Below are 16,084 nucleotides of genomic sequence, written 5' to 3'. Positions count from 1 at the left end.
TATTACGTGGAACTGAATCTGCCCCTAAGGCTGGGTACACACTACAGGTTTTTCACCAGATTATCGTGTCAATCACACAATAAACGACCGTTAAGTCCGATATTGCATTATTGTGTGTACGCTCCCACGATCATGTTTTATCGTACCAAATCATATTGTATCGTTTATTTTGATTTTATAAACAAACTCGGGGGCAAACGCAGGATTTGTAGAGGGGGGTTTCCACACCACGCCGCCAGTGGGCGTGACCAGCATGCATGGGGGCGTGGCTATAATATTAGACAGTGCTTGGCTGCTCTCCAACTCTTCCTATCCCCATAATATACACGGGCAATGCTGCATGCACTACTGTTAGGTGCACACAGCTCTCCCTTTTCAAGCAGAGCCGTGTGCAGCAGGGGCAGGGTCCAGCCACCTCAATTATACAGTGCCCCAGGCTTAGTGGGGGGTTTCCAGGCACTAGGAAACCCCCCTCGGTTTGCCTATGGTATATATAAATAACTTTCTAGTATAGGAGGAAAAACGACAATTGTTTTGAGTTCAGTTTAAAGCTTAAATCACTTCTACTAACGCGTTTCATTACCTTTCGGTAATTTCTTCCAAGGACAAATCATCGGTAACAATAGTCCAAGAGTAGCTTTTTACACTGGTAGAAGAATACAATTATATCTTGATACAGTTGATATTTATTGGAGGCTGGAGCAGTGGAGCTACAGTATATGGTAGTAACGAGGCTAAAGTAATGCTGCAAATGGGAGAAATACTTTACTTTGGGCACCAGAAATGCTCTTCGCAAAAAAAAAACACAGTAAAGATGTTCAGAATAGATAATGATTATAGCGGCTTGTTCACTAAATCTGAAAATATAACATATTTCTGTGTAGCGTGGACAGTAAAGTGTACCTGTAAGCTGACCAAAACTATAAATAGAATTGTTAAGGTGAATTATACTGTGTACAGGCACACGCTGAACATTCAGCATTGTTCCACTTTATGACTGCTCAATCAGGAAATATTTGAAATATTATTGTTACTATTAATACAGAATTAACAATGGTTAAACCCTGCAGCAATTCAGACGTACATTGTGCAACTGCTTAGTATATCCATAACAAAACCTTACCATAGAAATATATATATATATATATATATATATATATATATATATATATATATATATATATATATATATATGCTTAGTCTCCTCCCAATATCCATACAGTGCAGAGATCTACTAACCAACATGGAATATTAGAACGTGTAATAAGAATTACATAACTCACTGATCCAGTTCTATAAATAAAGAATATGCGTCCTTTGCTGCCCTCTAGTGTAAATCCCTAGTAACTACAAAAACAAGTTGCGGCTTTCCCTTACATAGGCGGGTAATGCGCAGAGTCATCGCAGCAATAGAGACCAGAAAGTTCTCCTCTCTGTTACTGGTAAGTGAAGAGTGTGCATGTTGGGGATATTCAGTGAGTAAATATATTCACTGCCACAATGTATCAATGTCCTGAGATGGGGATATATAGCCCATAACAACTGATGACTAGCAATGACATCTATTTATAGCCAGGCTCATTTTTAAAGGGCTCTAGAAATTTAAAAGCTCTAATTGTGATTTTTGACCGTTTGCTTAGGCAACTCAATTGAGAAAATGGTATAAAATATTTTTTACACTACACATATCATCATTGGCTCCCTAGGTTTTGTGGAATTGCAAGCCCTCGCTGGCTGTTAAGGTGTGCTGGGATTTGTAGTTCCACAACAGATTGGAGAGCATCAGGAATGAAATCCTGTTCTAGATCTTGTACTGCTTAGATGCATCTGCACAACAAGCAAAGTGTATCTGGAAATCATTTTAAATAATTAATGATGTAAAAATGGCTGGGAGGTTAGTTACTAGAATAAATGTGTGTGCTTTTGTATTCCTGATTACGCCCAGTGCATGTCTCAGTGGGACTCAAGATATTATTTAAATGCATACATGGGAACTTTTTACTGGGTATTTCTACTGTAAATCGCTTTGGCTGGAGAAAGTAAGAAAACGCTTTGTTCATTTTGGTAATTTACTAGGAATACCCTCCACACTGACTCTGGCCTGATTCTGCTCTCTCACCAGTTTCAAATTGCAATAACTTAGGCTAGGTACACACTGAAGAATTTTCCGACTGACCGTTGTCTGAAACGATTGTATCTACAACTGAAGGTGCGATCAGTCTGAGGATTCATCCATACACACTGACATGATTTACCTTCAGATATGTGCTCTTCATCTGGTCCTTTATCTGGTCCTCTAGTCCGGAGAATGACAGCACAATATTCATTCATTCATTATTGTCACACTGATTAAAACCGCCTTGTTATAACTATCCACATGTTCTAACCAATTTCATTAACTTCTGTGACTCTGAAACTAAATATTCTGTCTCAGAACGAACAAATGAATTATTCCTTCTACAGCACTCTCTACATTTAAGTCACCGGGACATTCATCGCTAGCATCGGCTGAAAAGAGCCTGACTCTGTAAACTCTATGGGGATCATGAGTATGAGTGCATACACACTACATGATCAGTCGGTGATTGGTTGGAAAATATTAAACAGTACGACCAACCAAATGAGCCAACAATCTACACTTTGAAACGACTTTAAACCATTGTGTCACTATACACACTAACCCGACTTCCGACCGTACGCTCGTATGTTGGCTGATTTGCCCGATTATTGGACGAAAACGCTCCAGTGTGTATCTAACCTTAGGCTGAAATAATTTATGCAATAAGACACAGGATGTTGACTGATTGGTGGTTATCACTAAATACCAGCAAATACCACTATATTTTGTCACGTGACTTCAATTTGTTGGCTTTAAACAAGCGCTAAATATACCATACACAGCATCGGCACTTTAAAACCTGTTCTCAGACTTCACCATTCGTTCACGTTTTTGTGAATTAATCTCTGCCTTAATCCCTTGGTACCCAACAATCAGATCTTTGATGTGGTGATTGGGGAATTGTTCTATAAAAAAAAGGATCAACTCCGGCAGCCCGTTAGCTACAGTATAAGCAGCCTCTACTGCGATGTTCCTGTGACATCTCTTCTTGTTTACTATTTGAAAAAAATAGTCTTTGGTAGAGTTAGAATAAAAAGCAAAAATCACACGGAGAGAACATAGCAGGATAATTAGCGCCAGCGGTCACCACGGCGGTTCTGGTTAATGTATGGATGATTTCATTGTTTCTCTTAACTGTTTAACTGCACCCAACTAAATTAAAGTTACCTTAATTATGATTTGCCCACAATGAAAGGTCAACAGGACAATGCACACATTTAAACCTTGTCTAAATGTATTGTGCGGAGGAGATGGAAAGCGGAAAGTGCTCAGCCGAAATTGAGTGTAGTGTACAGGATGTTCTGTCTTTCTTAAAATTGCCTGCAAGGAATACAAATGAATATTTAATGAAGATGATGTGTCTGTTTTCTGTTTGCAGCCTGACGTCGCTAGTGCAGCATGATTATACCGGTGAGATGCTTCACTTGTGGGAAGGTAGTTGGAAACAAATGGGAAGCCTACCTGGGTCTTCTACAAGCGGAATATACGGAAGGGTAATATTCCAGGAAACGTGCACTTTATTCCACCTGCATGGCAGCGATAGGCAAAGAGTGGCTGGTCTTTGTAGTTCCACTGGCTGCTGTATGGCAAGATTGCAGTGCCATTGGTAAAACATGGACCCTCCTCTAGGGGGCAGTGTTAATACTGCACAACCTGGTGCATCCTCCTCATTTCAATGCGCACCGTTAGTCTGAAAAAAAATATACTTTATATATATTCTCATATATGCGTAATCTTAAATGGGTGAGGGGTATCAAGATAACAGCTCTATGTTTTACCTTCCCTTTGCATGTCTGCCTGTTTTTTTTGTCTGCAGCTTTTAATTTTTATGCGACAGATTGAAAAGCCATCAGAAAGCATTTTTCTGTTGCTGCAACTTTTAAATGAGGCATCTACCAGCAATAAGACTGCAACTGGAGGTGTTGCTAACAGCAGCCAATCAGATTCTGGCTATCATTTTCTAGAATGTACTAGATAAATGGTAGCTAGAATCTGATTGGTTGCTATGGGCAACATCTCCTTCCTTTTTAGAAGGATTGATAAATCCACCCCTAAATGTAGTTTTACATCTAGTTGTATAATTAAGGATTCCCTAAAACTCAGTAGGTGCTTTCACGTTGAAAGAGCCTAAGGGCTAGATTTACTAAACTGCGGATTTAGAAAAGTGGAGATGTTGCCTATAGCAACCAGTCAGATTCTTGCTGTCATTTATTTAGTGCATTCTACAAAATGACAGCTAGAATCTGGTTGGTTGCTATAGGCAACATCTCTACTTTTTCAAACCCGCAGTTTAGTAAATACACCCCTTAATCTTATTGCCAGTCAGGGAATTGTGGACACTCTCCTCCTGCACTTTAACTAAATTATAGTGCATATGCAGGATTGGAACATTGCTAAAGTGCCCCAATGCTGACCAATCACCAAGTATTATAATTACAAAGTTGCCCCTTCTTCCTTACATTAAAAATATATATTTTTTCTTCTAAGTATATATATCTACCTGATACCTTAGTCTGTTGGGGAGATATATCTTTGAATCTGTCTGGAGGTGTGTGCTTTTGTTTTTTAAAAAATATATGTGTTACAATTTTGCCATGTAAATAAGTATGAATTTGAATTATCACCATATATGCCCTCACTCTATTCAAGAGGCTATGATGGTTGTGATTTGGAAGCTAGAGAAGTACTCTCATTATTGTGAGTCCTACATATCTCCATTCTCCTAGTTGAAGTTAAAATATTAGCAAGGATTTTAGGCTTACATCTGAACAATGTTATTCTTTCCATTATTCACCCAGGTCAGACATGTTAGATGCCTATTCACCAACCTTTTAACCGTAAATACAGTGTCCACAGTTTTGGTTGGTGGCCAAGACCTTTGAATCTATTGATTGGCCTTACCTCTTGGTTATCTTGGTTCGCCCTTCGTACACAGGATTTAGCTCCTATATTGACTTGATTTCTGTCCTTCAGTGATGTCTCATGTTCCCCCTCCTATATGCACTGGCCGTTGGTTCCCTAGTCCTGTGTATCCTTGCTATGATAGACATATGTTGTAATGCCTACTTTATGCACCCAGCTCAGATCCTTTTTAGAGGTACTTTAGGACACCCACGTAAAGTATACAGAACCAATCTGGTTGGACATGCACTTGTAAACGAAAGAGAAAAGTTTCTTTCCGCTCCAAGGCTGGGACAACCTCGTAGATTCTGCCTCATCAATATAAAGGGGCTAGATATGAGGGGGTGCTCTCATTAACTAAAAGACTATAATTGAGACAAAAAATTGTGACACATGGCACCTAAAGGAAGTTGGCTTATGTCAACTCCTGTCCCTACTCTATATAAAAAAAACATATTTTATTGGTATCAAGTTAAAAGTATATTATCCAGGTATTAATGATATTCGGCGAATTAATTAAAAAAGAAAGAAGTGCAAAAAGTATAGAAAATAAGTGATGTAGATAATTAAAAATCCTTTCCGGGAAGCCGGTCAGAATATAACTGATAAATAGATGATGGAATGTGTCCACTGTAGTATCTGTTAGGAACTCCCAAGTCAGTACAGTGAAACTCAGGAACTACTCAGAAGGCCCGGTGTTCGCTGGAGCCCCTAGTGGTGGGGACAGACTGGGCTGCGGGCTGACCGAGGGTCGAGAAACGTATACTGACTTAAAGGAGTTCCCAGGAGTGGAGTGATTGGTGAACAGTAGTATAAGAAGAATCCTAGGTCAAAAGGTCACAGGCACAAATGCAATATCCAAGGGCAAGCAAAAGGTCAAACTCACAGGCAGAGAAGCAAAATCCGAATTCCAGGCAAAAGGTCAAGGTCAGAAGAGAAGGGTCACAGGTCCAATAACAAGCAGGGGTCAAAACACGGGTAGTCAAATCCAAGGTAGCAGGAACCAAAATGGATAGCACAAGCAGGCAGCAGAACTGAGGACAGAACGCTATAACTGGCAGTGAGGCTGCAGACCCGTCTGCCCTAAATACTACAAGCCACCAATCAGAGCCTAGCTCTGAGTCTCACACAGCCCCCATGAATAATTGCATTAATCAGCCCACAGGCTGTGTTAAATTACGCGCATGCGCCCGGCCACTAGTACCGCCGGGACGCAGCGCTATATTATCAGCGTCGGACCGTTGCCTTGGCAACGGCCGACCAGGAAGCGGAAGAGACGTCCCGATCGTCAAGGTGACGGCCGGGACGCTAGCAGGACCAGGAGACGAGGCGCGGCGGCTCGTAACAGTATCACAGTAATTTCACAGGTTCATCAAAGTGCTGCGTTGGACACGCTTAATCATCATGTGTTCACTTTATATATAATTTATATAGTGTATAATTGCATATACTGTACAACTTGTTCTGAAAAATCTGCCAAGAAGCCTATCCAAAGAAATATAAAGAATATCACAAAGCTAGTATACCCATAGTCATATCACAGTAGGCCTATTACTTGGGTCTAGTATAAAGACATGGAGTGGGCCTGCCTGCTGGATGTTCACACATGTGGGTATATACAAAGGGTGCTCTTGAAGTTTGTATTTAGTGAGGTGTCACTTATAAATCGAGTACCTTTAAAATTGATTGTATTCAGATACCATAAGCACCCAAAGACTCTCATATGGGTGTAGTATTATCAGTTATTATACTCATTGGCATGACAGTCACAGTATAAGACAGATTAAACTTATTTATTAATGATAATAGCTCACAGAGAGTACTGGCTGTAACATATAGGTGATCTGTTTATTCATATATTGCACTATCGTGACATTGTTTTATTATGCCTATTGGTATGGCGTTACTCCAATGTATTTTTATTATTATGCCTATTAGTGTAATGTTGCTCCAGTATGGTTTAACCCTGTTTGGAGTCATAAAGTTAGATATAAAGATATAACAGTGCCTTAATCTGTAGCACGATCGCGGCTGTGTTCCGCCGACCGGCTTCACTTCCGGGTGTGTGACGTCATGCGTCACACGTGACCCGACGTACGTTTCGCCGTTTAGGGCTTAATCATGGGAAATGACCCGTCTAGAGTCAGGTTAGGTGTAATATACTCTAGGCAAACAATCCTCTCCTATCTTAGATGACTGACATTGCCAATAGCCAATCCCGAAGGCAACCAATCCTCTCCTATCTTAGATGACCGACATTGCCAATAGCCAATCCCGAAGGCAACCAATCCTCTCCTATCTTAGATGACTGACATTGCCAATAGCCAATCATGTGCCACTTGTTAGATGAATGAGGATTACAAAAAAAGGATCATTGTTATCTGTTGTATCTTTGAATATAATTTAGGTTGTGTTGATAGGATGTTAGATAGAGATAAAGATCTTGAGGGGACCTTTATGTGATGGCGATTAAAATTAAAAGTATATACCATGAGGACAAAGGTTGGTATGAAACATTTGCATAGTGGCAGGTAGAGATAACAAAATAGTATATATAAAAGTATTATTGTAAACATGATATACGAGCAATATGTACATATACATAAAGGAAAATAAAAAAATAAAAAAATATGTTAATAAAGGTGATGGTGATATGATGAAAATCAGTGTATTAATAATAATAAAGTGAGGATGGGGAAGATAACCCTAAGTCTCTAATTATTAGAGATAAAGTGACGAGTGTTGAACAAGATAAGTATAAGTAGGATGCTTTAATAGGTACCAAAAGGTATTATATAAAGTTGTTCCAATTGCAAATAGGAAAATGTGCTAATTTTATAGTGATGGGAGGACATGCTGATAATTTAAATATGAGTATTATTTAGCATTGTAAGTGAAATTCTTAGTAAATTACAGTTATTGTGTTAAATACATTAATTACATGCATTATATGGATATATATGTACGAGCAAGAGTGTTTGTATTTTATTTGAGTATAAAGACTATTAATAGGGTATGTCATCATGTTGATCAAAGATTGGTTAATGATGGAAATCCTCATCCAATCATCTTTAAATTCCTCATCCAATTGTCATTGGGAAGGAAAGATTTTATAAATGAAGATATCTTAAATCCAAAAATACCCTGTCCCATGACAAAAAAATCCATATTGGAAAAAGATAAGGAAAAGGGCAAAAGAGAAATGTCTTTACCCACATATTTGGACATGCACTTGTGTAAGAATGTAATACCACGGACCAAGACACATTCACTCCTTTGTGGTATAAGTTCTCTTTAACTGAGGAAGCAAATCTCACAGGTACCAGAGTATGGACAAGATATGGGCTGGTCCATTGTGGTCAGTTCTAAAAAGAAAATATTCTAGTGCCATTCTAGACACTTGGGGCCTGATTCTTTAAGGAAAGTAAAGTAAAAAAAAAAAGAGTAACTTTGCACCTTGGCAAAATCATGTTGCATTGGAGGGGGAGGTAAATTTAAAATGTGATAGCTGATTTATAGTTGGGATAGGGCATGTCCTAGATCAACTTTAAATTCACAAGTATTTGTGTGCTAGATGAAAAAACAGACAGTATTTAACTTATGTTCAAAATAATAAACTAATTTGCACCCCTTGCATTGCAACATGGTTTTGTCCAGGAGAAAACTTACTCATTTTCCTTAATGAATCAGGCCATTGCGAAGGAATTACATATCCATAAATATTATATTTTTATATTACCTTCAATTCCACCATCCACCCATTTAAATCTCAGTGTACTGGTCAAGTCCCACAATGAATGGATTCTCTGTTCCTAGTCATCCGTCTACACCCCTGTCGTGAACATAGAGAGCTTGCAGTTATTTATAAGGGATAATTCATAACTGCAGTGTAAATAGGTGATATCAAATGAATCCATTGATAAGTTAAGGTGTAAGATTTGCAGCTAGAGAGTCTGATGTAAATTTATTGGATGGCTTTGCACATCCCAGTGAGAAAAGATAGAAGTGTCACCTGGGGGGGCAACTTGAAAGGACTCCCGGGGTGAGAGCTAGACTATTTTTGACACTTGAATAGACGTTTAGGTACCGCTCAGCATGTGGTCTGGCTCAAAGAGGCCATGTGCTGACATAGCCTATATGTAATATAGACAAAAAGAATTCAGTTTTAAAAATTGCCACTTAAAATCAATAAAAGTAGTGATCAGCCACATATTCCTCAATAGCATGATGAAGGGCAGCTCATATGTTAAATTAAGAATTCTGCCCCACAGAGACATGAAGGAAAGGAGTGTAAGCTCTGCGAATGCACTGTACTTAGGCGTGTTTGATATCAAAAGATGGACAAAGTCATAGGGGATTTATTAATGAGAAAATTGGATCGATGTAACGCTCTCCAGAAAAAATATATCACATAGTAGAATTGGTTAGTAAATCAGGCAACATGTAAATGTGGTTTGAAAAAGTGTCCCAGGACACAACCCCCCGATTAGCATTAAACGCTGTGAAGACCATCCCATTGCATGTTGCTTAAAAACCTGTGTTCTGAAATAACAAACTGTCAGCTTCTTGGGGAATCAATCTAATTGAAGGACTGTCCATCTTTTCTGCCTGCCCCAGGCATAGAGATTATTATATGTAAGTAATGCTCTGTACTTTCATCCCATTTGTTTTTATAACTGTTTGCAATTTTTTATTTGTATGTCAAATCTTTATCTAATTGTTTTTATTATCTGTAAGCATTGTACCTTTTGTATATTAAATCTAAAATTTAATAGTTCTGTCCTTATTGCTCTAAATGAATCCATTGCCTGTTTAGAAGAGACAGATTGCTTGGCTGGATTAATTCTTTAGATACCAGAGTGAGAAGAGTTAACTATTTAGCTACCGGTGCACAGAGTGTGCGCAATTAGGTGATCAAGTCATAGGTTTGCTACGGGCCTTATTCGTAGCTGGTGGCAGTTGCTGAGAGGTGTGAAGCCTACATTTGTGTTGGGACGGGACCAGCGAAATCTGTAGCCTTAGAGAAAGAGATGAGTGTCTGGAATCCTGTGTGTTCCCTTACAGTAAGCTTCCAAGTCACAAGTGCGCAGAGGGTGGTTTGTGACAGATATAGAGGTTCAGGAGCGGTTTCCTGACAGAATAGAGGTGATATATTGTATGACTGTTAGAATATAGACAAGATATCTAATCAGGGAGTAGCTAGAGGTGCTTATCCCTGACAACCCCCCTTACAGAGGCCTAGGGGTAAATGTATCAAGCTGAGAGTTTTCTGGCAGGTTTGAAAAGTGGAGATGTTGCCTATAGCAACCAATCAGATTGTAGTTATAATCTATTTAGTACATTCTACAAAATGATAACTAGAATCTGATTGGTTGCTATAGGCAACATCTCCACTTTTCAAACCCGCCGGAAAACTCTCAGCTTGATACATTTACCCCCTGGTGTCAATGTTCTAGGAACCCCTCCGGCTTTGAAGAGTGTCAGAGTTGTTGATGAAAGGACTAGTCTATGTGGGCTCCTTGCATATTGATGGTTGGGAAGAGGTGCTGGAGGCTCCTAAAATAGTGTCTACTAAACAAAGATATACACTTCATAGACATAATACACCTCCCAATAATCCATTTATATAGATCATGACAACTTACGCCCCAAATATCGTGATGTTTCCGGACAACCTCATCATTTAATATGGAGTTCCCCAGGTTGCAATTACAGTTGTAAATGAAATTATGGATACTCTTGTGTCATGTGACTGTAAAGCGTCATACCTAATTATAAGTCATGTCCAGAAGACTATCGCCATAAGGTGGGTGGGTCCTAGAGCGACGTTAATTGAAATTCGTGTTTCTCTGTCTCTCCCGTACAAGAAATGGGGTTACCAAAATCATGGGTGTCCCGATAACTTCTAAACCAGTCTCCTCAGCCATAATACCCTCTGTACCTAGTTAATCCTCCTGCCGACCTTTGTGAGGCCTGTTGTTCCACAACCAGGAACTTATATACCCCCATAAACATCCAGTTATCCATCATTTGTGCAAATACCCTCAGCCAGCTGTTATTACACTTGTTTTATCTGGAAAAATGCCTCATATTATGTAAAATACAGCGTTGTTATGACTTTAGTCGTATTTCACTCCAATGTTATGTGTACAACCATCCTTCATGTCTAAGATGCTTTTATTTACTATTTATTCATACACCTTGAGGTACATTTATCAGAGGAGATGTTGCCTATAGCAACCAATCAGATTCTAGTTATCATTTATTTAGTACATTCTACAAAATGACAGCTAGAATCTGATTGGTTGCTATAGGCAACACCTCCACTTTTTCAAATCTGCAGCTTGATAAATATACCCCCATTTCTCATTAAATTCATGATTTGTGTTCTATACTGCAATATGCAACTCTAACCAGTAAATATAACATAAAAATAGCATATAGATAAATCAAAATTCTTTAAAGACTTAACAAATGAGAAAAAACAAAATTAAAAAAATAATTAAATAATAATATATATTATAACCCCTTTAGTATCCCGTTCTCTTGCTCAATCTTCCTCTGTATATACCACACCTAGATCTGTCGAGAATACATTTATTTGCCCATAAAAACACCATAGAAAAGAAATAGATATCTCTGACTAAGGTCCTGTTCTCTCTAGGAATACATCCAAACAGAATGTTCTCTGGGGTCTAAACTAAAAGAGTCTCTTATTAATAGTCGTCAGTCTATGTTCAATCTTACACCAACAATTTTAAACTATATGACAAAGAGAGAGTGAGCCTGATGACACAACCCGCATTTAGTATTATACGCACGTATTCAGGCTTTCCGGCCGCCCGATTTCAGTAAGAAACGGAACTCAGGATGCGTGTATTTTTGAAATCGGCAGGTCTGCTGTGCTGTACTACACCGGAGGCAGCAGGATGCATCCAATACCTATGTGGATATGTGGATTATACATTCGCAAAAGAATGCACAGGAAAATTTAAAAAATTCCTGCATTATTGTTACCTGATAATAATGTAGGCATGAAAGTTAAAACAGAAAGTTAAAACCAAAAAAACAAAAGAAAAGTGTTTTTTGTTAATTTTCCCCCCCTGAAATACATTTATTAGGATGTTCTTAATGTCTACTGAGCCTAAAATACATTTTTACAGTTGCTCGTGATTGCAAACACATGTTATAGCATGCATACGAGACTGTCATCACTACTGATCAGGACTTAGACTAGCCCTGTAGCTGGAGCAAGAGATACTGCAGAAAAACAAGTAACTGTGAGACGATCAGAGCTTGCTTCGGATGTGGCTGCGTGCGCTTGAGTTTGGCACGCCCTTACTGTAACTTGACCATGGCAAAACGCCCCTTCTCCTGCCCAGTTCAGTCTCTGAAACTGTAGCCTGTAGTAAGTGTCCTTTGTGCACTGAACAGGACTACGTTCACGGACGTTTCTGCCGATTCTGGGCACACGCAGAGCGATTTTGCGTTAGATTACGCTCAAAATCAGTAGATACGTGTCCTGGTGAATCAGACCCAGTAACACAGAATTTGTTAGCAGAAAAGAGTTTCACTTTTTTTGGGTGAGGGGGTGTTTGTATTTTTACTTAATATTCACCAACAATAGCAATATGTGTCCCAAGTATTCTTGAATTATTTTATTGTCAGAGTTCCCACTACAAATGCCGGGAGAGGCTATCCCATGGAACTGTCACCTCACTGTAAAAAGGTTACCTTACCTTATATAACAATTTCACATAGTGGCCTTGTGCCCGAAACCCTGATTTTTAAAAAGCTGGGCTTTCTGAACTCTATCAATGTGTGTGGAATGTGGAAGTGTCTACACACTCACCACCAGCAGCGTAGGCAGATATCCCTCCTTACTGGTCTTCCCCAAAACAGACTCAAACCCCTGCACGCTGCGGCAAGATTGCTTTTCCTTGCAAATTGTTATTCCTCTGTTGAATCACTCTGTATGTCTCTACACTGTCTGCCTGTTTTCTACCGAATCCAATATGAAATACTTTTACTAACCTACAACAAAGCTGCACCAACATACATCACCTCACTTGTCTCAAAATATCTCCCAACTCGCCAACTCCGTTCTGCACAAGATCTGCGTTTCTCATTCATCCTCATTACATCCTTCCATTCCCGATTACAGGATTTTTCTCCCTCGCACAATAAGACTCTCCTCTGGTCTACAAACTTTCAAGCATTCTCTGAAAACCCACCTCTTCATACAAGCTTATAATATTCCTCAACCATCCTCTTAACATCATCATCATTACCACCATTTATTTATAATGCGCCACTAATTCCGCAGAGCTGTACAGAGAACTCACTCACATCAGTCCCTCCCCCATTGGAGCTTACAGTCTAAATTCCCTAACACAGACAGACAGGCACGCACGCACACAGAAAAACCACCTATAACACATGGACTATAAAGATCCATTTACTCTGACTATCCGGCCCACACTGGCCATCATGGTCACGTGACCCGTTACCTGTATCTGTACACAGAAAAACATCACTACCTTACCCTATTACCACCCGTTATACAATTTCACACAAGACAACTACCCCCTGACCAACATTGTTGTGTGACAGGATCATTTAACTTATGAGTCACTTTTACCTTTGCATTTTGGCTGGGCCGAAATGCAAAATGTAGACTTAACCTCATGTGTCAAACTCCCACTGTCCCATAGATTGTAAGCTTGCGAGCAGGGACTTCTCACCTATTTGTCTGTTTTACCCAGTTTGTTTATTAGTTTACTGTGTTTGTCCCCAACTGTAAAGCGCTACGGAATATGTTGGCGCTATATAAATGATGATGATCTGTAGAGTGTGTACATACACTATCAGATGGTTATGAGAGATCTGAAGATAAATCATGAAATCATGTAGGTGTGTACACATAGCTCTGCATGATTATCAGGACTTTAGGCGTTAGTATAATAGTTACAGAACTAGCATCTGAAGTAAGATTGCCGAGCTGTGTACCCGGCTTAACTTCAATTACCCTTTCTTCTGTTGTTGACATCATATTCCGTACTTCAGTCAAACTTGTATCCATTCTACTGTCCCTAAGTCGAATCCAAGGATCTTTAGTTTCTATGTTATATTCTGTTTAACGAACTTCCATAGCAAATGCCTTGCTACAATTTAAATAAAACTATATCTGGTAAATCTGATCTAACACGTTAGTTACAAAGTAAATACAATGTATTTTTTTTGCAATTCCCATTGTCGATGATACACAACCGACTCTCCAACTACACTAATGTCGCTTTGTTTCTAGGGACGCCCTGGACGCTCTAGGACTGAAACGTTACTGTTGCCGCCGGATGTTACTCTCTCACGTCGATCTTATAGAGAAACTGCTGAACTACGCGCCATTAGAGAAGTAGAAGGTTTATCCGAGTCATCGTCCTCGTGTCTGCTAGAACTTGTGCTGAACGTTCTCCTCGCTGCATAACCTGTGCTACAACAGGGATCTCAGGGCCGGTGTACGACGCTGTCACGCCAATGTGTGCAATAATTGTAAAATATATTTATTTGCTGTAGTGTTGTCTACCTTTAATGATAGAGGCTGGATGTATTGAGGAGGTGTGATGGATAAAAAAAGAAAAGAAAATTTAAATGGACTAAGCGTCGTGTTTAGAAACAGTTGTCAACTTTAAAAAACTAATTTGGAGTTTCATCCCCAAGTTAGCCCCCACACAGGTGGGATCCTGGGTTTCATTCCCTTTCATGTTAGGCTGGGTACACACTACAGACAATACATCATCATCCTATATTTATATAGCGCCACTAATTCCGCTGCGTTGTACAGAGAACTCACTCACATCAGTCCCTGCCCCATTGGGTCTTACAGTCTAAATTCCCCAACACATACACAGACACAGGAAAACCACCTATAACACATGGACTATAAAGATCCATTTACTCTGAATATCCGGCCCACATTGGCCATCATGGTCACGTGACCCGTTACCTGTATTAAGTGTCCGTTGTGTAAGTGAAGCTGCAGACAGCTCCCGCTCTCTGCCCAAGACGTGCGCTCCCTGCGTCTCACATTACCCCCGTTTCCTGGAGAGAGAGCCAGCAGATCAGATGAAGTGGGGCAGGCTGACATTGACGAAGTGGTGGGCACACGTTCTCGATGCTGCGGTTATCTCTGCTAGAAATACAGATTAAGGTATTGTCAAGATACTAAGTCACGCTGGGACAAAGCAGAATGAAACAATAGTTTTTTCAAATGGACAAACGCAAAATACGTTCGATATCTATTCAGTCCTTAAGCTCATTTAAAATTCATCCAGTAAAACAGATACATGGTAATAATCTAGAATAGGTCTATACCTCTATATATATATATATATATATATATTTGTACCATATGCATATATATGTATATAACATCCTCTATATATGAGCTTATATTTATGTTACATTCATACATTAAACACAGCTATATACAGGTCTGTAGCTCTATATTGGTGATTTGTTACCATTTGTTTAATACTCACTGAAAATCGCAGCGTTCCAAATCACCCATGTGTCCCTGTGATATCATCACGATCATTTATATAGCACCAGCAAATTCCCTAGCGCTCTACAATTAGGGACACAGTAATAAACAATACTGGGTCATACAAAGAGTTAAGGAGGCCCCGCTGGCAAGCTTACAATTTTATTTTTATTTATTATTAATATTTATTTATAAGGCGCCACAAGGCATCCGCAGCACCTTATAAATACAATCTATGGTCATCTCAGTCATGTTCCTACACAATGGTTTACGGCTCAACTTTATTAACGCTTAATCAAAAATCACACTTGCTGTAGAGATCAATATCTGTATTTTGAAGGGTGTTCGAGAAAGAAGATAAAATATATATATTTTCACATAAGCAGCACCTGACTGCACACTAATGCTCGTTGCCTTTGGACAGAGGAGATAAATTGAGGTGTGCTCTGTACATCAGCTGCAGTGATGTCAGATTACTAGCGGACAATTGATCTAGAAGTCTGATGTTATGGAGATCTCAGACC

The 16,084-nt window shown here is 39.3% G+C and overlaps 1 protein-coding gene across 1 annotated transcript; it reads left to right on the top strand.

Moving 5' to 3' along the window:
• The first annotated feature begins 1,346 nt into the window (after window positions 1-1,346).
• On the top strand, window positions 1,347-14,669 carry LOC142107646 (DNA-directed RNA polymerases I, II, and III subunit RPABC5-like). The gene is made up of 3 exons (XM_075191200.1): window positions 1,347-1,442; window positions 3,498-3,612; window positions 14,328-14,669. Exons 2-3 carry the CDS (start codon window positions 3,518-3,520, stop codon window positions 14,434-14,436), a joined length of 204 nt encoding a protein of 67 aa, XP_075047301.1. The 5' UTR covers window positions 1,347-1,442; window positions 3,498-3,517; the 3' UTR covers window positions 14,437-14,669.
• The last annotated feature ends 1,415 nt before the right edge of the window (window positions 14,670-16,084 follow it).

Source organism: Mixophyes fleayi, chromosome 11, assembly GCF_038048845.1.
Source record: "Mixophyes fleayi isolate aMixFle1 chromosome 11, aMixFle1.hap1, whole genome shotgun sequence".
Taxonomy (NCBI): domain Eukaryota; kingdom Metazoa; phylum Chordata; class Amphibia; order Anura; family Limnodynastidae; genus Mixophyes; species Mixophyes fleayi.
The sequence above is the reverse complement of the archived record's forward strand: the minus strand, read 5'-3'. Positions and strand labels throughout refer to the sequence as shown.